The sequence below is a fragment of the Phoenix dactylifera genome, chromosome 18 (genome assembly GCF_051530095.1).
Source record: "Phoenix dactylifera cultivar Ajwa chromosome 18, Ajwa_hap1_PhDact_Kaust_v1.1, whole genome shotgun sequence".
Taxonomy (NCBI): Eukaryota; Viridiplantae; Streptophyta; class Magnoliopsida; order Arecales; family Arecaceae; genus Phoenix; species Phoenix dactylifera.
In genome coordinates, this window is record NC_143207.1 from 10,186,879 (window position 1) to 10,213,344 (window position 26,466).

At 37.2% G+C, this 26,466-nt stretch overlaps 1 protein-coding gene across 2 annotated transcripts in view; it reads right to left on the reverse strand.

The window, feature by feature from the left end:
* Nucleotides 1-24,495, reverse strand: part of ATSUV3 (ATP-dependent RNA helicase) — a 38,761-nt gene extending 14,266 nt beyond the window's left edge. For both annotated transcript variants that reach the window (XR_003383014.4, XM_008814843.5), the window contains exons 1-7: nt 24,293-24,495; nt 18,812-18,932; nt 15,277-15,398; nt 15,006-15,196; nt 13,006-13,146; nt 8,587-8,709; nt 5,548-5,625 (exon numbers count right to left, since the gene is read on the reverse strand). Coding sequence is in view for 1 of the 2 variants with exons in the window: in XM_008814843.5 (XP_008813065.3) it covers nt 5,548-5,625; nt 8,587-8,709; nt 13,006-13,146; nt 15,006-15,196; nt 15,277-15,398; nt 18,812-18,932; nt 24,293-24,356 (840 nt within the window). In the remaining variant the exon portion in view is untranslated. The remainder of the gene's footprint in view (nt 1-5,547; nt 5,626-8,586; nt 8,710-13,005; nt 13,147-15,005; nt 15,197-15,276; nt 15,399-18,811; nt 18,933-24,292) is intronic.
* Nucleotides 24,496-26,466: the final 1,971 nt, after the last annotated feature.

Consider the following 26,466-nt stretch of genomic DNA (forward strand, 5'->3'; position numbering starts at 1 on the left):
AAAAATCAAAAAACAAAAAAAATCGGCACCGACTAGTACAGCCAGTACGCACTGGTATGGACTGGTGTAGACCAATATGGCTGATACATACCTGCACCACTATTTCAGCATCCTAGCACTTGTACCGATGCTAGAGTTGCATAGGAACGGTACAGTATTGATCATACCATCCTGTTTCAATGATTTTTAAAGCCATGATCAAACTAGTTTCATAGAAAGTAACTAAGAAGTTTTGTGAAACCCATCCATCCAGTGTTTTGAATAAAACATGTTTTACCAAAAGCTAACAACCGAACAACTCCTAGAGGTTGAAAAGGTCCCAAAACGATTTTGAGCATATTTATGACCAAAAAGGTTGTAACAAATAATTGCCTATATCAAGGTTTGTCAAACAGGTATTGAGACTTACACTGGCCAGTGATTAGTTCCGTACAGTACCGATACATATTGTACCAAGTAGGGGCATACTGAACCAAGGGAAAGAGAGGGAAAGGAAGAGAGGGAGGGAGAGGGTGGGGGAGGGAGAGGGTGGGGGAGAGAGGGAGGGAGGGAGGAAGGGGGGGACAAAGATAGGACTTACCTTGATGTTAGTCAGCATTGGTTGGCGCTGATTGGCATTGAAGAGGGGGAGAGAGTGCGAGGAGTGAAAGAGAGAGAAGAGAGCAAGGTTAGCCATATAGGTACTAGAACCTGTACCAATTGCTGGTGGTACAGTATAGTACGCCCTCATGTCATGCCGTTCCAGACTATATCAACAAAGCCAGAGCCGAAGAGGGAGGAGGGTGAGGAAAAGAAAGGGAGGGAGAGGCCAAGAGAGGGAGAGAGAGCTTGAAAGCCCTCATCTCGTCCTTTGTCCGCAGCACCCCCGTTATGAATAAAACAAGGGTCCCTAATTTTTTTTTTTTGCAAATTCACAAGTGAAGTCGGCAAAAAATTTATAAGCCTCTATTTCATTTGAAATAGGAGCGGCCCCCTGCACATGGCGGACGGAGGATGAGATGAGAGCTTTTGATCCCTCTCTCGGCCTCTCTCTCTCCCCATCACTGTCTCTCTCGCTCCTTTCCTCCCTCTCCCTCTTCCTTCCTCTCTCTCTTTTCCTCTCTCCTCCCTCTCCCTCTCCCTCACTGGAGTTTTCGAACCATGCCGATTCCAACCCAGTACGATTCGGTGTGCCTCGAATCGGGCGGTTTGAGACGATACCACCTTTCTTGGAAGAGAGAGCGAGCATTCTCTCAAAGCTTCGGCCGAATGTGAGGGGAGGGCATGGTTTATAAACTGAACCAATCCACAAAATCGTTCCAATTTGGTGTTGGTTTGGTTCAGTAAGGAACAAACGACCCGATTCGGGTTAGATCGGCAAACGGTGTTTCAGATGCCTAGGCCATCCTATGCACTCGAGCAACCCCAATATCTAGGCATCTGGTGCTTTTAGGTGGGGCAATTGCCGAGTGCATAGGGTGGCACCTAGGCAGGCACCTAGCCACTTTTTGGCTGCTTTTTTGCAAGATGAGTGCCTATTTCCGATACTATTTATCCCTTTAAATTCCATCCATGTTTCTTCGAAGATACTATAGAAAAATTATCTACCAAAGTATTTCAAAGACTACACTTTTGCATAATAGCCATCTATATTAGTTGTTCTTGAAGATTTTGATTGATGTTAGATCATATAGTGAATAGCCTAAGTAGTTAACAACCTATCATTTATGAATACAATGCTTTATCATGTTTTTTCTATGAGCCAAATATATGTAATGATTCAATTATACCCAGCTACAATATAAGTTGTATCAATTTTTGGGGATTTTTTAAACTCTAGGTGCACAGCCGGCTGTCTAGGCATTTCAATCGGCCACTGCCTAGACCATCTAGGCATTTTGACAATCTTGATGATCAAGTATCAGTATGACCTCAACCCTCTAGAAACTCATGCAAAATTCCTAGCCAAACAAATTTGCACAAGTGAGGTATTTGCTGTTAAACCTATATAAGCCAGCTGGCAGTAAATGGCCTTTCTTACTATTTGCAAATTAAATTCATTTAACTAATGAATTAACCCTTCTAAACTCCCCAATATTTGGAACAATTGGTGCTTTGTAAGAGGAATGTATGATTGCCAAAGAAAATGCAACGAATTGAGGTAGGGGTGGGTACAGTAGCTATAATGTTCTTCAACTGATTTTATTGAGGCTGACTTCAAACCTAGATATTTTTCCTTTATTCACATTTTATTGGACAAAGTTTCTATTTTCTCCAGATAGCAAGGTTTGAAATATTGAGAATCGATAGTGTACTGAGTACTAACAAAGGGCAGATATGGCACACACCTTATCAAAGATCATACCAAGAAAGGGTATCAATGGGTGTTCATAAATACACTTTGAACACCCTTGGCATGGGCTTTTTGGGCCTCTAAACTCTAGTTTTGAGTTTCGTATCATGTTTTCTTGCCTAAGTACTATCATATTGCAAAAATAAAGATAGGAGCATTGAGTTAAATACCATATTCAGATTTCTATATGTTTCGAAGCATTAACATGCATAAATATCATGTAACATCTCAAAACTTATGACCTCAAATACATTTGAAAGATGCATGTAATAAATTAGCAATGAAAATGCAAATAAACAAAGAAAGAATATACTTAAAGCATCATTTAATAAAAGTAGCATCTGCAACCCAAAATCATTAAATGATCACTACTATCATCAACTATCATGTACATGGCACGAGCTTACTTATCCATATTATTCTATTCAATTTTAATTTTTCAAAATTCATAGTGCACCCCGAAGTGCAGGTTCATGCCGTGCACTTTTTTAGAGCATTCACCTAATATCTTATGGTCCATCAATTATCTTATTTTCTTAATGATTTAACGATATTTTTAATATTAATTAATTAAAAACAGATAATCAATTAGAAATTTATGATAATATTGGGCCTTGGCATGGGTTGAGACTGAACAAGCACTGATCACACGAATTGTTGACCAAATTTTAGTATTTGCATCACTAGTGAAAAAATAGTTGTAGATTGGTTAATCTAGTTTAAAAACTCTTGTACTAGACCGCCACTTTTTTCTTCCTATTGTTTCCACCTTCAAATGGAAGAAAACAAAACAAAAGCTCTTAATAACCAATTTACCCAAAAGCTTAAGTTGATAAGGAAAGGGTCAAGTCAATAATCTACATCAGGCTCAAGACCTCCCTCACGTGCAGCTCAGACCATGCACATGGAGGGATCACCGAGTCAAGAGAAACTTAATAACAAATAACCAAGAGTAATTACAAAAATAACTAGACTGGAGGGGATTCGAACTCATACCTCCAGCAAACCTAAGTTCTGATGCCATGTTGACTAACCGAATTATCCAAAAGCTTAAACTGATAGGGAAAGGATCATCCATATATATCACACTTAACAGAAACATCCTTTGACGACTTTTCAAGCAATTCTAGATATACTACTTAGCTTGCAAGTAGTCCAAGGTTGAATTGGGAAGAATCGACTTTGATCCACACCTAAATCGCTTAATCCATCCTTGATTCAGGCTGTTTGGATGATCCATCTGAATCAAGTCTACTTGTTCCATATGAAACCTCCTTGTATCGATGAAGTCTCTATATAATACGTTTGAACTAAGGTACACTGTCTCGATACCGGGCTCCATATCCGTGCCACACTATCACTATGTCGGTATGATATGGTACGAGTCCAGTTCAGAGTATCGAGTGTTTGTACGCCCCCGTACTGTACTGATACCGAATTGGTACGGGATGGTACGCCTCATACCGTTCGATTCAGTACAATACGACAAACCTTGGTTTGAATCCTACATGCTGAATTGCTCAGTATTTCAAACCATGCCAGATAGCAATGCTTGTCATTGTGTTACAATATATAAAAAGGTTTCTTATATTATCAAAAAATTTGAGTGGTAGGCCTTCATCGAACAAGCCATCACATCCTTATGACGATCGTTCAAATTGGATTAGCTCATCCACATTGTGGAAGCGAACCTTATCCACATTGTGGAAGCGAACCTCACAAAATTCTGAAATAGTTGGTTAATTTTATTTTTTCTTCATATTTCTATTTATTATTTTATTTTATTTTCAAGCTCTTTATATTAATAAGTTGTAATCATCTAAATTCCTATTTTGTTTATCAAGTTTTTCCTTTAATGTGCAAATGCACAGAAACCGTTTGCTAATATATAGATATAATAGACCTTTAAGTAATTGTCTTTATAATATTACAATGTCAGTTATTTTAAATTTCATTATTTATCCTAATAAAGTATTTTAAATTTAAATGTTAATTAGATCATCCAATTTTATTTTATATTATAAATTTCACTAATTGATTCTACCAAAATATCATGTATTCCAATCTAATATCAGAAATGTTGCTAATCAGTTTATACCAAGAAGAGCATTCATTCCCATTTCTTTGGGAATGACCAATCCTCCAACTTACAATGGAATAAAAATTCCTTTATTTGAGCAATTGAAATCTGATTCTGTTACCTTGAACATTGGAACGGAGCCAAAGCAAGAATTTCATTCCATTCAAGATTTTCATCTTAGCCAAGATATCACCTTTTTATCAATAGTAGGCACCCGTAGGTATGATATAATCAATATCTCAACCCTTATTATCTTGGATGATATAAACTGTTATGTTCCAATATATTGGTATTTCCTAGTTAATATTTTACCAACTTAAATTAATTTTCTATTATTAAATATAAATTAATCTCTATTATTAAATATTCAAATCCATCGCTTAAGGTGGAAATTGATCTCAAATTTACTTGTTGACTGAGATTTCAATTTCTCAATTCCTATGATGTGGCAGATATCTTGGAATATCTCAGTCTTTCCCTATATATCCCAACTTTTTTCCAAGATCTCAGCCAATCTTAGCATTGGCCACCCAATGAGATGGCCAAGATTGATGATAGAACAACTACTTTTGCAATAAAAGCATACATATGATTTTGGTTGCCAAGTGCCTTCAAGATTGTTTCTTAAAAGACGCTTAACCTATTTTCTTTTCTTTTAGTCTGGCTGGGTTAATCTTTAATATATTTACTGTGGATAATTAAAAGTTAAACATCATAGAACGTGTCACTATTTAAAGATAATGTTTTCCAACATAAATAGGCCATGTATGTGATGTGTGCAAGAAATTTGACTCTTGAAAGCACATAAACTAGCAAAACAAAAAATATAGCTGCATTTTGGAAAAGAAAACAAAAAGAAAAAAGATTTATGATCCCTAGGAAGCAAAAGAAAGCCTAAAAAATTAAGAAAAAAAAGTAAAGTCCAAAAATTTTCAAGGAATATAACATAGCGAGATTCTGCTTTTGACAAATATATACATACAAGAGAATGGGTCAAAGAACAATTCTCAACATGCTTTCTGAAGATGGAAAAGGTCTAATATACATTATATTGACCGTGAAGCATTTTGTACAGAAAGATCTATTGGTGACACATACAACAGAAATTTCCATTAAAAGGAACAAAAAAAATTACCTGCTTTGTTCGAGTCTCTGGTGGTAATGAGCCATAGACTACAGAACAAAGATGTTTTCCTCCATTTTCAATTTTTTTCTGCACAAAAAAAAAGAAAAGAAAAGATGGAATTTGTGAGATGAGATGGCATTTAGAACAACAGATATGGAGAAAACTTTATGGTCTTGTAACCAGTTTGCATAGATATGTATTATATTGGAAACAGAGCAATTAGAGCTGATTTGCCTGATAAAGATTAGCAACTCAGCATTGGCATTAACTAAGGAAAACCTAGAGATTATCAGCTTCTTACAATTAAGGAAAGCCTGAAGCTGGAAACAGGTCTGTTTTGTAATTATTATATTTGTCATATGTTTTGCTTGGATTTGGCTTGCCTAAGTTTTGTTCCAAAATAAACTACTGTCCACCTAGAATATAAATCTCCATTGGATAATAGGCTTTTAAAATGATAGAATCAACCACCTCATCAACAAAATAGCATTCTCACTTTCCATTTCTTTCAAAGCATTTAGAAGTCGCTCAAAAGTTAACATTTTTTTAAAATCACTTTCCTAAAATTCTCAAGCATTACCATGAAAAGAAAGCTTTCGCAGTAAAGTAGTTCCCATTGTGATTTTCCAGTTCTCACCTAACTTCTCGATAAATCACAATGTTCCCTGTGCACTGACACAAAAAATGGGGTATAACCTTGATTTTACCAATAGCCATCAAACCGTTAGTTAAATTATGAGGGCATTATTTCAACCAAAAACTCCTTAATTGGTTGGCCTTCATCCCATCCATTTTGGAACCTTAACCCCTGCCATCCTTGAGTGTATGCTGTACCGGTCGGTACCAGTCGGTACCGAGCATACCGTACCCGTACCGATGGGTACCGGTATCGGTACGCCAATGTCGGTACATCAGGCGTACCGCATACCGTACCGTACCGACACTCGGTACGCCTATCCTAGTTCGGCACCGGTACGGGGTTCGGTACCGGTACGGCAAACCTTGCTTGAGTCTCATGATCAACAACTTGTCCTTCTCAAAGCAAAGAACTATTGAAAAAAGGAAAAATAATACTGCACCAAAATTTGTAGGATCACAAGTTAACCTTTCTGAGAGAGCGCAGTGCTCTTCTGAAATTCACCCCGTACAAGTGGTCTTTTAATGTAATTGTTCAATCTTGACTCGTAATTAGTAATGGAACTCATGATTTACTATGCTTTTAAAGAGAGGAATCTTGAACCATCGGAAAACAAGACCAACTGCACAAATTTTTGCAAAATAAAGCAACAGAAACTCAAATGATTTAAACTATTAAATGGATTTCAAAATGGATACCTAAATTTACATTCACTAAAAACCATGAAAGATACAAGATATTTTGGTTTAGAACAGGGTTTGCTGAACCGGTTGGAACCGACCGGCTCAGGCTGTACCGTATTGGTACCGGTATTGGCCAACACCGATATGGTACAGCTATAAAATTCGGTGCTCCTTGTCCGTACCGGTGCGATTGGCACCGGTACAACCTAGTACCGATGCGAACCGGTACAAGCCCAATACTGGCACTAGGGAAGAAGAAGAGGAAGAAGAAGAGGAAGAAGAGGAGGAAGAAGAGGAAAGAAGAGGAAGAAGAAGAGGAAGAAGAGGAAGAAGAAGAGAAAGAGGAGAAGAAAAGAAGCCTACTTGTCGCACCGGGCCTCGGGCCGACCTCCTCCTTCGGGCCGACGAGGATCACCCATCTTGCTCATGGTTCGGGCCCCTTCTTTGCTCGTGGGAGAAGGGGAGAAAGAGAGGAGAAGAGAGGAGAGAGGGCAAGAAAGGAGAGGAAGAGAGTTCGGGAAGGAGGAAGAAGAAGAGAAGGAAAAAAAAAAAGAAAAGATTAAAAAAAAGGGAGTCCGTGCGCGGTACCGGTCCCCACTGGTATATCGGTTCGGTCGGTTCCGCATACCTTGGTTTAGAGGGCTCTAGCTTAAAAGCATAGATTAGGTGCATATAATCAGCTGATAGAAGGGTCTAAGATCCAAGCATGTCTAATGGTGAGACTGAATCATTGATATTTATATCTCCAAACAGAAAACAAGGCCCTTGTAGTCTGTCTCAGCATTGAAATGTAAGTATTGGCACTTAGGAGTCATTTGTCCAAACAGACCATTGGTGGTCCTACACATACGATGACTCCTGATCAGTGAGAGACAATAATAACTTGTTCTACTTTGATGATATAATTATTTATAAAAGATATTTATTTGCTATACAAACTTCACACCCTATGAATTCAAGATTGTTTAGGTAGGTTGGGGTGCCTTGCCTTAATATTCTCATAATAAAAAAAATTGAAATGCGATTTATTTTCATTTTTTTTTTAAAAAAAGAAAGGATTAAATGCAGTTCACTTTTATCTTTTTGGTGGTTTCAAACTTTTAGTACTTAAAATTAGAGAATTTATCAATAAATTCAGCATTTTTTCTTTTAAAATACCAATTGACAACATCTTTGGCTAGAGAATCAGCCAGTCAGAATCCACTATCGAAAATGTAATTCAGCTGTTCCCTTAAGGATCCAAAGCAAGACAGAATATTACAAGGTGGACACAGCATCAGGTACAGTAATCTTGTTGAGCTAAGTGAATTTTACATGTCAAACAATTCTTAAGGTAATGGAAATAGAAAAAAAAAAGTCACCATGATAAATTATTTCTCTTCCTGGGATTGATTGATTGCTACAAGACGAATTTTCATTTGACAAAAGCCACATAGTGCTAATGTGTTCACAGAAAAGTCAGGTTTTATTACATCCAGCATTCAATAACTTACAAGTTTTCAGCATTACGCAAACCAAATCATTAAGCTAAGCAAGATATCTCAAGGCACATACATTACGACAAAATCTATCACAATATGAATCTTGCTTGTAAATGGACATAAATGAAAAGTACATATTATATACTTTAAAATTATGCTTATAATAATAATATAAGCATAATAACAATTTATTATTTTAATGTATCAAATGATGATTAAAAATCAAAAAAAAAATGTTAAGGCTGACCTTCAACTTGTATATCTCGCGTCTTGAGAAAGTTACAATACAGTCCCCTGTATTGATGTTGGAGAAAGATCCAAGTGGATATTTCAAAGGAATCAGAGGCAAGAGTCTGTCATAATATTGAACCTGAGTAAAAAAACACATGAGGAAAAAAAATGTAAGATGGACCTCATAAAATAAACTACAGAATCATAATTATCCCGGTATATTAGCAAGCTAGCATATTATTATATCCAGCAAACTTGACTTTCTTGCATGATCATTAAAGAAATATAACTGCAAGAAGAAAAATAATTTGAGCAGATTCTAGAAGATTTGCCATGGTTATTGGAGCATTAAGACATTAAAATGTACAATATAAAACAAAATTACCTTCCATGCTGGCTAAGATGGCAGTTTGTAAATGCCATAAATGAATATGACAACAGTCTGGGCGTTAAAGATCATCAAACTGATGACTTGAAATAATAGAATGCATACTCACTCATAAGCAGAACTAAACTTCACTAGAAATAAATTGCTTAAGGATCTAAGGACTTGATTTTTCAAGATAATGCAAAGCTCCACCAGCCAACTTCATGGTTAAGATGCAGCCTCACAAGATGGGGGTCTCCCATAAACAATTTAACAAATATTAGCTTATATTGAGTTATATCAAAAAGAAAAAAAGAAAAGAAAAGAAATATGAGGCTTCCCTCCCTTAAAGTGGGAGGCAAAAACACAAGAAACTATTATATCAGTATGCAGGTAAACACATAAGAGGTACAGATGCCTCCAACAATAAGGAAACAAGAAAGTGACTGAATATTTATATAAGAAAAACATACAAGACTCTATGCTATACTATTTGGCAATCGAATATTTAAGTTTGTGGTAAATCAAGATATGACATAAACAGTATATAACTAAAAGCACACTGAGTGAAGCTATTATCTCTTAAGAGTAGATAAGTTAGACAATTAGGTAATGTTCACTTGAGAATATAAGAAATGATGTAAAAGACTATAAATTACACCATGGGAAATTCTAAGCACACAAGATAGCTAGTAGTTACATTGGGTACACCAAGAGTCAAAACAAATAATTGATAGCCGAGGGCCTCAAAAAGAGGTGGTGGAATTTAATTTTAGAAAGTGAGATTTTTTTAGATGAGCTATTGAAAGAGTAGGCTATTGTCATATGGGATTTCATAAAAACAAATTGCAAAAAAAAATTCTCAAAAGTCTAACAAGGTTTGCCATACCGATTGGTACTGATGTGTACCGACTAATCGGTACTAGTGCATACCGACCATATCGAACCAGTATGTTGTATAGGGGTTGTACCGACTAGACCTGACCACGGTTCCAGTTCCACAAAAACCTAGAACCTTAATCGGAACCGAAAATAGTCGGTTCGATTCCGGTTCTAGAACCGCCGGTTCCGGTTCCGGTTCTAGACGGTCCGGTTCCGGTTCCGATTCTAGACGGTTCCGGTTCCGGTTCCGGTTCTAGACGGTTCCGGTTCTATCCGGTTCCAGTTCCGGTTTCGGTTCTAGACGGTTCCGGTTTCAGTTATAAAATTTTGAAAAAAATAGATTGTGTAATTAATTTGGAAAAAAATTTTAAATACAAATAGATTGTGTAATTAATAAAAAATGATAATTTGTACCTCATTTTATTATTTACTCATCAATAGAGGGGGGGTCGGTAATTTGGATCCCAAGAATTTGGGTTTGGAATATATATTTCCTTGCCTTTATTTGAGCGGGGGAAGACATTTTTGATAATTGGATTGGGAAAAATAAAAATATAGGAAGATTATGAAATGTGTAGAGAATTGGAATAGATTAAATAATTGAGAGAGTGAAAAATTGAGAGAGAGAGATTGGAAGATTGAGTGATGTGGTGAAAAAATTGATTTGGAGAGGTATATATAGTGTTGGGAATAATTTTTGTTTTCCAAAATGCCCCTCAAACTAGCCATTTTTTAGTTGTTAGGAGGGGTAAAATAGTCGTTTTATTCGGTTCGAACCGGAACCGAACCGCCGGTTCCAGTTCGGTTCCGGTTCGGTTCGGGTTCCGATTCCATCAAACCTGGAACCTTAACCGAACCGTATGCCTCAAGATTCCGGTTCGGTTAAGAACCGTGAGACACGGTTCTGGTTCCGGTCCGGTTCCCTGGTTAGAACCGAACCGTGGTCAGGTCTAGTACCGACACTTGGTACGCCAAACTGAGTACAGTATCAAGTGCACCGACAGTATAATAGGATGGTACCAGTACGGGATCCGGTACCAAGATGACAAACCTTAAAGCAATAATATGCATAAATAAAGGTTTAGAAATGTCATAATCATTAAGGTGATTAGTTGAAAAGATAAATCTTGCATTATAAACTGAAAGGAAAATAAGGCACAACACTAAACATTAAGAAGAATAATACAAACTCAATAAGACCAGCCCTTTCCAACTGCTGAAGAAATTTATAGGACCGAAAAACAAAAAAATGAAATGACATAGCATGTTAAGTATCAAAATGATTTCAAATTACAAGATCAAGGTAAAGTTCTACTTTGCATAAAACTTTGAATGGAGATGGCTCATGACCAATTGCATGTACAAGTCAAATGCACAAACTATGTATAACATTTTAACCTCACCTGGGGGAGGGGGTAGATTTTATTAGGATTTTCTAACAAATAATGGAAAGGAAAAAAGAAAGATTACTTAGAGCCAAGGTTTTAAACATTGGTGAGATGGTGAGGTGAGGCATCCCACTGTTCCGAGTGTCGGGACAGGGCACTATTCCAAATGTTAGGATGAGTCAAGAAATGGACCGAGATGAGATGGGGGGACATCCACTGTCCCTAGTGTGGGAACTTGGGGTGTCGGATTCCATGGAAAAACCAAGATAGTCCAACCACATGATATTTAAAATCTTGCTTAGAGCAGCATAGAGGACCGGTTATATCATCAATTGCAACACTACTGTAAATGCCATATTATGATGTTTGAACCAAGGCTTGAAATACGAACGGTGGATACCCTATCAACAAAGGTGGGTACTGCAAGCCATATGGCGAATCATGCTGACAAAGGGTATTAATAGGTATGGATGGATAAACCCCAAATTGGAATGACCTTTTTGGCCTCCAAACTCTGGGTTCGGATTTTTTTTTAATCATGTACTCCTAAATGCTATTTATTTGCAAGAAACAATATTAAGACTTAAGAGCATCAAGTTAAGTGCCCTTGTCAAAGTTTCCTACATGTGTTTAAGTCATTAACATGCATAAATATCATATAACATCACATCACTTGCAATATAAAATACATTTAAAAGATATAAATGTTAAAATTAGCAATTGAAATGCAAGTAAAAAGAAGAAAGAATATATTTATAATAGTATTAAACGATAGAAGCATTTACAACTCAAAATCATTTAAATGACCACTTATTATCATTCATGATAACATGCTAGGCACTAGCTTATCCATTTTGCACCAATTTCTAACTTTTCAAAATTTTTATAGCATGGTTCAAAGTGCAAATTCATTCCATGCACGGCCTTAGAGCATTTACGTCATCTCTTTCAGTGCATCAATTTATCTTCACTTTTCTAGTGATATAAACAAAATTAAACATATAATAAATTTTAATAAATTAAAGTTATATAAAATAAAAACCATTCCGTTGGTTGTAGAAAGACCCATTCTCTACAACATCTTCAAAAATCATCGCAAATTTTGATGCAGGTTTCCGAGATCAACCCAAAACCCTAAATTCATTAATTTTGATCTTGGATTCTTGGTCTAGGGCATAAAACCAATAACCAAATAAGGTTAGATCTCAATTTAAAAGAGTTTCCTCCCAATTTTGTCGATTAGTCACAAATTAGTTGTTGGATTATTGGTCATTTTCTTTTGAAAAAGTGTATCAAAAAGGAATTTTCCTAGCTAGAACAAATTTCTAGCTCAAAAATGGTTGTAGATTGGTTGATTGGCACCAAAACTCCTACAGCAACTTCTCCCTCTTCCTTCTGTTTCCATCTTCAAATGATGAAAACAAGAGACATTCGTCCTTCAACCCATTTCTCAAGAGGTACTCAAGCATGCTGATCGGTTCATGATTGTCTGAGGCCAGTTCAGGACAAATTGACCTCAATCTGCCTTCGAACCACTTGTTCTGCCCTTGATTTGAGCAGTTTCGAGGGTGATTCAGGTGGTTCTCATCCGAACCAAGTTCCCTGTACCGAGAAGGTCGTGGTACGGTACGCATTAAGCAGTTTGCCTTGAACAGCTCGGTATTTCAATCCTTCATCTGAGCATTATGTAGATCACATAACAAATCAACATTAATAAGAAAATGCATGATTCAACCACAACAATATAAATTGGTGAGGTCATAATTATCTGCCATTATCAAAAAAATTTAAAAGTAACCTTGATCACATCTCCTGTCACTTCAAGTATTCTCTGAATAAGAGGAACAGCTGCTGGATCTCCACAAAGATGAAGTTCATCTGAAGAAATCCCTAATAATGCACGTGTGAATGAAAACCCCCTTGTTCTACACCCCACCATCTACAAAAAGAAAATAAAAGTAAGAAAAGAAGACAATAATATATACAAGGGCATAAAATTTATTGGGGTTATTTCTCTAGGAGCATTAGATAAAAGATCGTTGTTTATGAAATCATGATCACAAGCAATGCTGTTGTTTCTTGAAAAGATCTAACATTCTGACAAACAATAAAGCACTACACATTGTAGAGTAGATCAAAAATGGAATTGATCACAATTTAGTGGACGATACCCTCTAGAGATGAAAGGAATGCTGGATACAGCTATATCATATGTTCTGTTTGTAATTGCAGAACACTACAAAAATTGAAACTTATCCTTGGAGACCTTGGTAAAGTGAAGGACCTAGACTGTATGCAACTTTTAGAGAAAGAAGACAGCCTATGAAAACCTGGAAACAGTGAGAAAGGAAGAGCTTGTAATGAAAGATATTGTAGTTTGATGAGAATAAATTGCAAAGGCAGATCATAAGCAGAACCCAAATGAACAAATCTTATTGGATTTGGCTATGGCTTATAATGAATCTTATCAAGCAAGGTATATATAAAATCCATCATAATTTATAACATATTTCACCAGCCGGGGTTACATAGAGGTAAGAATGAATGCCAATTTTAATCAAGGATAGCTGCTTGTTCCCTATTTGAACGAAACAATTTATAATTCTCAAGTACAACCCAAAGCAAGCGATATAGCCAATTACAAGTTTATTGCTTTGAAGATTCAAAGCAAGGATTTTGGGCTAAGCAATGATAAAATCTGCATTTCCATGTAAGCCTTTTTACCATGCCAAAACTAAAAAACTAACTCTTGTAAATGATAGAGTCATTCTTGTATTAGTTACTTAAAGGCTTGCAGATAAACAATTACGTAATGACGAACAATTACTTGATTACGTAAAGCCCTCCTAAGCATGGTCGGCGGAACCGTCCCGAACCGGGCGGTCCCACCCGTTTCAAGCCGTACCGCTGGCTCACCTAGTATGGTTCGGGTTGTAAAAACGGCACGCTACTGGAGCCGGAGAAGGAGAAGAGAAAGAGAGAGAGAGCAGGGAAGGGAGGAAGAAGAAGAGGCGGCGGACGCTGGTGGAGGGCTGCAGAGGGCCAACGGAAATTTTTTAGCTAGACTTCACTTAAAAATTTTGAAATTTTTAAATCGCGGCCGGACTCTTATTTCGTTAGACACAAGAGAACCGGTCGCGACCTCGGCTACTACGGCCTCCGCCGCCCCCACCCCCCTCCCCCGTGGCCTCCGCCCCCGCCCCCCCCCCCCCCCCAACCCTCCACCGGCGTCTGTCGCTTCTCCTTCTCCCCCCTGCCCCGCTCGCACTCTCTTTCTCTTCTCCTTCTCCGACTCCGGCAGTGCACGGCCCATACCGAGTCGTCCCATTGGGGAACCAATATGGTGCCCGGTATCGCTTCCTCCGACCTTGCTCCTAAATGATGAATGCAGGGATCCTGCATCTGTAAGTAGGTTTCAGATAAACAAATTATTAATGATGAACCAATGGGAATCCATTAGAGTGTCTTGTCATAGCATACAAATAGATGAGGATATTTCATTAGAACTGTTAATCCATTCTAAATACTAACTACCTCCATGAAAGGCCAACCAGAGCATTCTTATTTCATATGAATTAATTATAAAGAAGAACAACATTTAGTTTCAAACCAATAATTAGTTGCAGCTGAAGAAAACATATGACAAAATTCATAGTATGAAACTATCATAGTTATGAACAATTCTAAGGAATCCATCAATTTTCCTGTATATTTTTCCCCTTCTTTTGGGTTATCATTCATCCACATTTTCTTATGTTCTAGATAATGCAAAAGGGTACATGATATTCCGCCACACACCTGGATTTCATCAATAACAGCACACTGGTATTCGCTGGTCACATCAGCCATTTCAACTGTTACTGAGCTGTGCTTTGCACCATCAATTTCCTCTCTTTCTTGTCCAGTAATCAAATTACAAGAAACTTTAGCTTTATTTAATCTCTGTGCCACCTCCCATGCCAGTAATCTTAGAGGCCCACAATATACTCCTTCAGCCAATTATGATCATAATTAATTTTGTCCCAGTACATATACAAACATGCAATCTTATGGGGATGGAATACAATACCAGAGGAGCTGGACTCTAACCGCTTTAGAGCATTATATGTTTTTCCACTGTTTGTAGGACCAACATGCAAAAATACATTGCGCTTCTTTCTCCGAGCATTTGGATACCATGTATGTGGTTGACTGCAGTTAAAGATAGCTTAGCTAACAGAAACTCAAATAATAGTGTCTGATTGACATATGAAAAGAAGGGAAAGAAACAGCAGTTTAAACTTTTGTAAAATCACTTGCACGTTACACTAATAGCAAAAGTGTTCAATGATCTGGGGCAAAGGCAAATTAGTCCTGGAACTTTTTAAGTCAAACACAAAGAACAACTTTAAGTACCTGCATACTATCACAAACATTTTCTGAAGAACAAGGGTAGTCAAGCAGTTGAACATGGTTCAACAAGAACTAAGATGTTTCACGACTTGCTAAAGAGTACTCAATGCTTTGGGGCAAAGGCAAATTAGTCATGGAATTTTTTAAGTCAAAACACCGTGAACAACTTAAGTACTTGTATATTGTCAAACATTTTTTGACGAACACAATTGGTCATGCTCGAACTAGTTCAACAAGAACTAAAATGTCGCACGACTTCGTTTTGCATCACAAATTCATGATAGTATTACCTACACAGGCACGAGTTCCAAGTGGCTTAAAACATCTGACACTTCAACCTCTGAAAGAATTCCAACATTTGGAACTTCTATGAAATGTAAGAAATAAACATACACCTACATATGGTAGTTTATATCAAGGATGCCTGTGGCAGTACTGAGGCTCATACTGATTGCCCAGTGACATGGTTTGGTATGCCCTTGTGCCATTTTGTGTTGGGCCCGTACCGACACAACAAAGAGGGCGGGGAAGAGGGAAAATAGGAAAGAGAAAAAGAGAGAGAAAGGGGGAAGGGAGGTAGAGGGAGAGGAAGAGAGGGATAGAGAGGGAGGGTGGTGGACGATTAGCGGAGGCTGACGGAGGCCAGCCTCTGGTTGGAACTGGAGGGTGGAGCCCTTCCTCCGCCCCTCCGTGCCCCTCCTCAACCCTCTACCGGCCCTCCACTCCGCCAATGCTATTATTATTTAAACATTTTTCATGTTATATTTTATCAAAGAAAAAGATGGAAAGTTAGGACACTACTACACTCTATTTGAAGCTTCCAGGCACTTCAACCTTATTTGTTTCGAATCGAAATTATGATAATGTCTATGAATATATAAAAGATATTGGTTTTACTGATTTTATGCTTGAAATAAAATTGATTATGTCTTTATACTGATTCATTGTAATTTGTATTTATATTTGATGTTATTACATAAATTATCTAGTTAGGTTTTCGTTACTTACAAGGCCGTCGAGCTCATTATCCCTTCTTTTCTTCACTGATGCATACAGTTCTGGATGCCAGTCCTACTATGGGAGTGAGACTAGAAGCGAGATTTCACAATATCTACATAATTTAGATTTAGTATTATTATAATATCTTTATTGGGTTATTTTTTGGGGTTTAATTGATGTAAGACATTTAAATATTATTTGTCAGTTTGATTTGGTAGTTAATTAAATTATGGCTTATAGTTATTTAAATCTATTCCACTGCTTATTTATGATATCATGATGAGATGTCTTGCATGCTTGTAGGAAGAGTTTTCATGAGTATGTGGCGGTTACCGCTACCCTTGACTCATGAACTCGAACCGGGGGCATGAAACAAATAGACTGAAGAAATACTTAAAAAAATTCTAGATTGTGCAGACAGCATGGTTCCAAAACTTGGAACTTTGAACAGGGTTGGATATCATAAAGAGAGAGAGAGAGAGAGAAACCTAGGAAGTTGATTTAGAAACTTGGATGAGTTTTACCTAGCCTAGCTCAAACATGTGAATATAGAAAAAATATTACAACCATCGCTTTTCCTTTTCTAATATAATAATTAATAAAGTATTATGTTGCTACCTAATCACAACATATGCTCAATTGCCAAAGATAATACCAACTACACCATGTAATGGCACTGCTTTGTGCAATTTAGTCTGCACAGATCATGAACGTGACTTCATATATGTTAAAGGGAGAAAAACAATGAGAGAGCATACATGAGATAACTATTTATGTAGTATGCTTGTGGGAGGGGGGAGAGAAATGAAATAATAATGTTGGACATATTTATCATATATCCCAGGTTAGCATCAAGGGACACTGTGATGTTAAATTTTACTAATATTTTGTACTAATACTAGATGAGCAAAGAGGTATATGTAATGCTTAATATGCCTCGATCTTTTATATGTTGAAAGGAACATGATTTGCAGATTGAGAAGAACTAAGAGATCTTAAGGCACCTCCACTCGATTTGTTTATGGATTGTATGTAAATTATAAATAGTAGGGGAGCTATGTGTAATAAAGTAACATAGGAATTCTAATTATTATAAGCAGAAACTTAAAAATGGGCACTAAAGCAAGGTTTCACAAACTGGTAGAATGAGATGATACCACTAATACCATCCTGTTACGATGGTAAAACAGTACAGGGATGGACCCCGGGATGCCGAAACTGGTTGAACCAGTATGAACCGACCATACTGGTCCAATGCTGGTTAGTACCAACAATCTATATTGATTGCAGAGGTTACATATGAGTTCCTTTTCATTCTTATTAATTCAAATTCTCTCGGACCAGACTGCAAAGGTGGTGTACCAATCTGGGGCAAAACTGATATGGGCTTCACTATTAGCATTTAAAGTTTAAACCCTTGCACTAATGTTACACGTTCAACATAAGGAAAAAGTGGATTTTAGTAGTGAAACAGAACAAGCACACAGAAAAAAGAGGAGACAAAGGGGGTGGAATATAATTTGTTTTAGGCACTTTTTGTTTGGAGGAAAGAAACTAACTTAAGAGCATAGATCAGCTCGACCTCTATTGCATGCCAACAGGAAATAAGTTATGAACATGAAAAATGAATAAAACATGTGAATACCAAAATCAATCATGGGCCATGCAAAGATTTGAAGGTATCATTAATTTTATAAACTTGACCAATATGCTGAGCTACCAAAAAATAGACCAATTTAGTCCTATATGTGGGTAATGCATGACTTATCGGGTCCATACCAGTTATCATACAAGTTTTGGACAACCAATGAATTCTTGAATAGGATAAATGCTAAGGGTCTAAAAACCAATAGAACAAAAGATTAGAAACTAGAAACAAATATAAATATTACGCCATGATTAAAATATACAATCAAGATATACCATAGTGCCATCAGTTGCTTTATGCTGGCTTTATTGTACAACATAATGTAGAGATATAGGTGCAGACACATCTGATAGAATTAGAGCTGGGTATAATTAATTAGGAGGAGCTTCTATGGTGTTATTTCAGCAGCACATTCCTTCTTTCCTAATAGAAAATTTTTATTAAGTGACAAAAAAGCCCACAATGTTTCATGATTTAGTTTGCAGATATATTTATCAAAAAACATATGCATCTACAGCTATTGCTTATACGCATCTCTGCAATGATGTGCTATGTAAGTTCTTACGTCAAGTCAGTCAAGTCGAACTTCCCAGAGATGTGATAACTGCTCAAACATCTGAAGCTGCACCAAGCGTGTAACCGGGTATTAAAATCCAACTCCAATAAAATTGAGCGAATCATGGTATCTGCAAAGAATATACCATAACAACTGGAAATCATCAACCATAAAGAGTAAAGACAAAAACAATAAAGAGAAAGAAACACTTTCCTAAGGATTCTCAAATTCAAAAAATAAACTTGTCAACATGCATAAGTAAATAAATAAATAAGAGTACAAGGTGAGTATATAATTACTAAGGATGCATTTGGCAAGCTCTGCCAAGTACTGCTTTCAAGCCCATTACTAATAAACCAGTTGATTTCCTAATCCAATTACCCTATTTAAACTAAAATTTTGACTTAGAAATTTCTGAGGCATCTCTAACTTCCCATTAAGCAAGTTCACATCTTAGGCATAAAATTATAATAAAATTTTGAACAACATTTAAGAACTGAAAGAACTGTTCATAATTAGACTTTCATGACAAACCAACTAAAATAAACAAGAACAATTCAATGAGCAGCATATGGATCACGTGTTCGGTTATAGAAAGTAGGCAGACAAACCTAATAGATAGAAGACCCATAAGTCAGACAAGCTGAAGCCTAATATACACTTTCCTTGTATTGGCTTATCCCCACCCATGATTCTAGGAGTATCGATAAAATTTTTAAGAATCAAGGCTTCCATGTATAACCTCTGTAAGCTCTCAGCTCTTACAAGGTAGATTATGTAAACTGTTGGGGTGAATGGTCCGAGGAAAAAGGTCAAGATATTCAGATCACAAGTTTTTATAGTCCTCATGGATTTTAGGATTTTGCAATATATGTATATATATATATATATGTGTGTGTGTGTGCGCGCGCGTGTAGAGAGAGAGAGAGATTGAGTGGACCTAAAAGTAAAAAAGCCAAGCTTTCATTAACTCAATTCATTCTCTTGGGGATGGCCTCACATATATGTATATAGGCTACTATTTTAAGCCCCAAAAAACATAAAATTAAAATAAACTATTGGTTCAACTGAACTAGTATTATCCATTAAACCCAAGGATCGCCAAACCGATACCGGTAGGTGTACCCGTCGGCTACCGAACTGGTTCGGGATCGGTTCGAACCGGTATCGAACTGGTACCATTGGTTCGGCCTGGTTCACACATCCAAAAGTCCAAAAAATTTTATCCTAGCCGATACGGGCTGGTACGGACCGGTACCATTTTTTAACGCCGAACCGGACCGATCAGAGACCAGACAAGTTTGGTACGGGCTGAACCGGCCGGTACGGGCCGGTTCAGCATTCCTTAAATTTAAACCAAACTTATGTTAATGAAATAAACATCATGGCATTATTAAATTTCTATTCCATCACTACATCTTCAAGCCACAATAACTTGGTCAAATTTGACTCGTTAGTGCATGTAACACATCCATAATGTATGTCAGTGAGGCTCATCCACATCAAATTCTAAGATTATTTTCATGAAATGAATTCTTGAATCTTAGTGTTATGGCCCTAGAAAATTATGGCTGCAATTATACCTAGAAATCAAGAAAAATGTTCTAAACTAAAGACTTACGAAACCCTAAGGCCTACCTACAGACTAAGTCATGTTTCATATAGATCTCATTTTCAGAATATTCTCGATGTTGTCTATAACTCATGATCCTCCATTTAATATTCTTGTTCTAACGATGGAGAAGAACAAAGGACTTCTTTGTGAATGAACCCTCAAATGGCTGATGTAGCATCTCTGTCCATTAATTGTGAACCACTTGATCTATCACAAGACCGACTAGACAACAACACCAAAAGGATCTCGAAATAGATTAGAAAGTTAGTCATCAACTTTTGATGCTTGAAGAAATGCTGTGTAAAACTCACTAAGTTCTCGAGATGCAATTGCTTTGACACAATAATCATTGCTGGAATAAGGTTCAAAATCTAGGTTTTGAATTCAACTAGGCCGATGAGTTTCGATTTGAACAATTTTGGTGATCTCAGTGCCCTTGGCTTCAACTTCAGAACACATGATTGAAAATTAAATTTAAAATATTAACTAAAATTATGAAAAATTCAGAAATTGGAAGTAAAAATAAACTAAGTGAAAAGGAAAATAATTTTGAAGTATATCATTGTTATTTTGGACCATTAAAAGCATCACTGTGCAGGTTTCCCACTAAAACAATCAATTAATTATTTAAAATATAAAACAAATAATATTTAGGTTATAATACAAGGTATGCCATATCGGTACCAGGCTCTGTACCAATGCTACGCTGTCACTGTGTCGGTACGCCCGTATGGGGGCTAGTTCGACCTACCAAGTATCGGTACACCCCCCGTACCATATACCAGTACCGAACTGGTACAGTACGTATGCCCATACCACCCGGCTCGGTGTAATGGCAATCTAACATAACTTTCCAATCAGTTTTGAGCAACACTAAGGCCTTTTGATTCAAATTTTACAGTTTCTGGTAAAACTTCAGACAATACCTTAAATTGATCCACCAATTTCTTCATTCAATTCTGATTTGTTTTTCTGCATATGTCACTTGATAGTATGACCTAATTAAACTTCTCTTCATGTTGTTGGAACTTCTTGACACACTCTGCATACTTCAATGTTATGGAGATGTTGCCCAGTCATCAATCCCATTGCTAGATCTTAACACTCTGATGCCAAGTTTATGCGAGTCGATGAAGCTGTTCATCATAAAAAGGTTCGAGTCTGAAATTTATAACATGCAATTTTGCCTATAGTCTGAATTTTTCAGATATTATCCACAGAAAAATTCTTCACATGATCGCACGCACATTCTCGGAAATGTTATAGTGCTAAAAGGTGACTTTTCTGATATCAGATATAGTCGAAAGGGTTGAGGAAGATGAAGACAGAAGAAACACAAACTATAAAGATTGATGGTTAGAAAATTTAATGTTTAGGGTATTACTTTTGCTGAATTTGTAATAGGTCCAAGTGATCAGTTTGTGTTTGTTCTCTGTTTAGCAGGGACCTTAATATTTAAATGTCTTTTGATCTGACAGTTTTGATTAGAGACAGAGTCGTCACTTTTAGTAACGGTGGTCCACAATTTTAAATAATGGGTCACTAACTTATCCCCACCATCCAAATCTGCGGAAGCAATGAATTAGGCTAATGAAGATAAGTTATACAACCGGTTCTTAAAATCTTGGACAACCAATATAAATAGAGCATATTTCTCTCTAATCTCAACAATTGAACCACAATATTTTTACATCTTATAAGAAATCCTTTTTAAATTAAATATAGAAACAAAGAGACCGCTATGAGTCATAACAATACCTCTAAGCAATGTTTAAGTTCCTGCCAAAACAAAACGATACCATTAGTACTATAACATTCTAACAGGATACTAGTAGTGGGTTGGGGCATGGGACACTGATCTTTGCCCAAAATGGGATGTCCCATGCATCCCAACCAAAACTAGCCAAGACAGGTGATAACATAGCTAGATCTCCACTACCATGGCCGTATTGGCAAATATTAAACCCAACCCGATTGGGTTGGCTTGTTTGAAAAATAAAATGAGAGAGAGGATGCAGGGGCTTCTATCACGGAGGGAGTGCCAGGAACCTGGGGCTTTGGACTGAGAGAAAGAGAGAAGGGAAGGGAAGGGAAGGAGGTAAGATCCAGTACTTCCTCACACTTTCCAACCTACTTGATGCTGGAATCATCGCATAGATCCACTAAGTGAAAATCCCCCCTTTTTTGGCCACTAATTGGTTAAAAAAAAATAGGGACATTCATATTGTTTAAGTTGAAATTTGAATATGTTGTAGGTTGGACATCAACCCAAAAAAACACTTCAAATTCATTTAAGATAACAAAAAGTTAAAACAATTGAAAAACAAAAATATAAAAGCATAAAATTATAAAAATATAAAAAGAATGCCAATGGATGCAACACCGTCCCCAGTGTCATGATGGTATCATTCTAGCCTTGTGGAAAATTAGTAGCACTATTGGTACCAGTATTTTAGCAAGATATTGAATTTCAATGGGATGGAGGCGCATTCCACCATTCTTAGTGCCAGGACATGGCGAGTTGGGAAATGGACCAGGATGGGATAGGACATCCTCTGGGTATCGGTAAGCAGAGTATCTCATTCCATGAGAAAATTAGGACAACTCTGTTCAATGGTATTTAAATACAACAATATAGAGGAAATAATAGTTTGCATTAAATTATTTGACCCCCATCCCTTCTGGTCCTAAACTATATATATCATGCTCATTCCTTCATGTGATGTAATAAAATTAATTTACATCCTTACGTTTTTTCATAGTAAAAGGTGTCGTGTTTTGATACCTTCAAATTATGGTCTGAATAATGGAATATGCCACTTTGATTGGATACAGAATATAACATGCAGCATATTAGCATCATGTGACATCAAAAACCTTCAACATTAGTATCCATCAGATTGCTTCAAATCATAGAAGGGTAAGAAGCATTTCCCTAATTGCAACCTTGCAACAGGCGAGAGACTACTTCTCTTCAGTTTAAACTTATCAACCAATTCTTGTAATACCATGTTTCCCTCACAATCCCCAGTAGTATATATGTTACAAATATCTACAATTAAGGCCCAGTGTTTTGCAACGACTTCAAAAGTTGAACTCCTAAAATTTTTAGGTCCATCAATTGTTATCTTTCAGTCTTGAACCAAAGAATAGGTCGCAGACCTATTTCATGCTTTAATTGCATCATTTGGGACTACCTTAAGAAGACAGCATTTGGCAGAACTAAACAAGCACGTTAGAGAATACACTGAGAAATGTTATGTTCTCAAACGACCTAAAAGATGGGTCTTTTCAACATCCTGTGGATTCAGTATTCATTACAGAAGGTAAATTCTCACAGATTCCATACCTCATGTCATGCATAAAGACAAATGGATGCGGCAATTCTCCTCTACCAAGAGCTAGCTCGTACTATTGCATGGATTTAAATTATAAAATGCAAAACTTTTTCTAAACAACAATTACTACAACAAAAAATCATGAAGAAAACGGATGGGCTAAGCATGTTCGTCGTGCAACCGAATCGGCATTACAAAACCTAATTAATTAGACAAATCTATGGTTCACTTCACCACAGTAAGTACTATAAGCAGCAATACAGGAGCATAGATTTACATGACTCCAGCAGTATCATTAGAAATTCAATACAAGTACAAAAACCGAAGCCCCAATCCCACATCCATATTCGTTTCCCAATCAAAGCAAGATAGCAAGCGCAGGTTTCAGTTCAGTGCCCAATACCATCAGGGTAAAACCCAAACGAGAGAGGGAAATCAACAGAAAGAAGCACTAAAAATCCCCAAAAAATCATTGCAAACGACACATAAAGAGCGGACTGCGATCCAACAAGCACCAGAGAGAGAACAAGAACAAACCGTGGAGATTGGGTGGGAGAGGAGTGGAGGAGGAGAGCTTCTTCCGAGGGAGGAAACGAGCCATTAGACTCGGTATGGAGGCCGCAAGCTTCTTCGCGGCGGTCTCCGCGGGGGACGCGTCAAGACACAGAGGGGCCGGAGAATCGGAGAAGAGCGGGTCGGAAGGCTCCAACCGTACCTTCCGAATCCCTCTTTCACGCTGGAGAAGAGTCCATCCAGACCGTCCATCTGATAAATAACGGTACGATCTCTAAGTGACCGGATTTTGAATAGGCTTTTCTTTTTCGGCTAGATTGAACCCAATAAGTTTGCTGGTAATCTTTTCCAAGTTTTTTGTTATTTCATGCCAGTCATATATTTGCAAGTTGGTATGAACTGGATTGATTGATATCATGTTTGAGATGGCATTTACCTTTGCTTCAACTTATGAAAAAAAAAAGTACTTTATAAGAAGAACACATTTATAGAAGTACCTTTGTAAAGTGAACTCCTTCCATAAAATATGTGTAGTAAAATCTAGTTACAACAATATTTTTTTTTGAAAAAATTAAAAGAAAATATGTGTTTAGTAATACCATTTTGGACTCATAGTCGTTGTAACATTTCTCATGAAATTAGTTAGATTATTTTTTTAGATGATATGGAGTCAATATGTAATATCCAACCCTTTGAGATCTAATATTGACTGGGCCAAGTCCATTTGACTAGCTTAGAAAGTTTGCATCAACTTCAACTAGCCAGGGCTGAATCAACCTAAGCAACCTACTTGGCCCAAAATCAAAAGTTTGAAATAAAAAAGGGGATTTCAAGAGCACGTGCTCGGGGTGGATTTAATGGATTCTTAATGAGAGTGGTTCAATCGGTTAAATCCTAATGGATTCACGATGAAATCCAAATTCTCAATAGGTGTACAAGGCAATGACAGGAGAAAGAAGGGTGCCGGTGAAGTGGAGGCACCAATTCCTCATCTCTAGATGTGATGCAATTGCATCTAGATGCGACCATTTTTTTTTCCTTTTTGGTGATGGCAATCGTGGGGATGGAGCTTTATAGAGGTGGAGGCTGGGGTTTACTAGTCTCGGAGCCCTTCTAGATCTTCGACTCCTACTAGGGTCAGAGAGGAAAACAAGAAAAAAGAAGACTTCCATCCTTCCGAGGCATGTGTTGCATGACCTAGGGTCGATCTAGGCCCCTTTTCTAGCTGATCCAAAAAAAAGTCAGGTTATTTCATTCTCTAGTACACGCCCATATGGGTCCTCACATACTCCCTTTATTTAAGCTCTAGCGTGCCAAGAATCGAAATCCATTCAAATCCAATCACAAGCCCCATAACCAGCTTGTGGTCAGCCCCAATTGATCCATACTGCAGTATTCTCTAGTTTACATAGACCACGAACTGGGTCTGCTCTAATACCAGATGAACAGTTGAATTTTATAATCAACTAAACTTTACTATTTCATAATGATGGATTATTTAGTTGGATTATTGTTGAACTTTATAATTGATTATTCTAGTGTAATTGGATTCATCTTATAAGCCTTACATTATCTTTAAGGCATTGCTCTAGAGTTCATACATTCATATCACATGGCCGACCTGGGCGATAGGTTTGGATTTGAGGGATGTGTCCCAATAATGGACTGAATAGGCCAAATGCGTTGCCTACCTTGGTTTCTAATCATAGATAAGGCTCAAATCATAACCTTGTAATGAAATCATCATGTGCTTGTTGAATGCAAGTCTATGTTGTCCCACTTAGATCCCGTTAAGGACTTGTAGAGACCTCATAAGCAAAGGAAATTTGTGGAAGAAGGATCTCTTATCACCCATCCCATAAATGCATTTGAGGGTAGGACCTATACCTCCTCGCCCTAGTCTCTGCCAATGTGATATCAACCTTTACCGTTCTATGCTTCGCCCTTTTTTTTTTCCAAACCAAGGATTTGTAAGACCCCAACACTTGATAAGTCTAAACATTTTTTCCCCTTGCCAAATACATGCAAAAAGCCTACCATGCATACACTACGTTGTTTGAGATTTGATTAGATTGGCTGATCGACAAATCGATGTGGCTAGTGCCTGCTTTCTGAAAATCAAATGCAATGGTGGTTTAAATCTATTGTGTTTCTAATTGAGCTGCCAATTATACATGAAAGATTTTGGCTTCCAGATA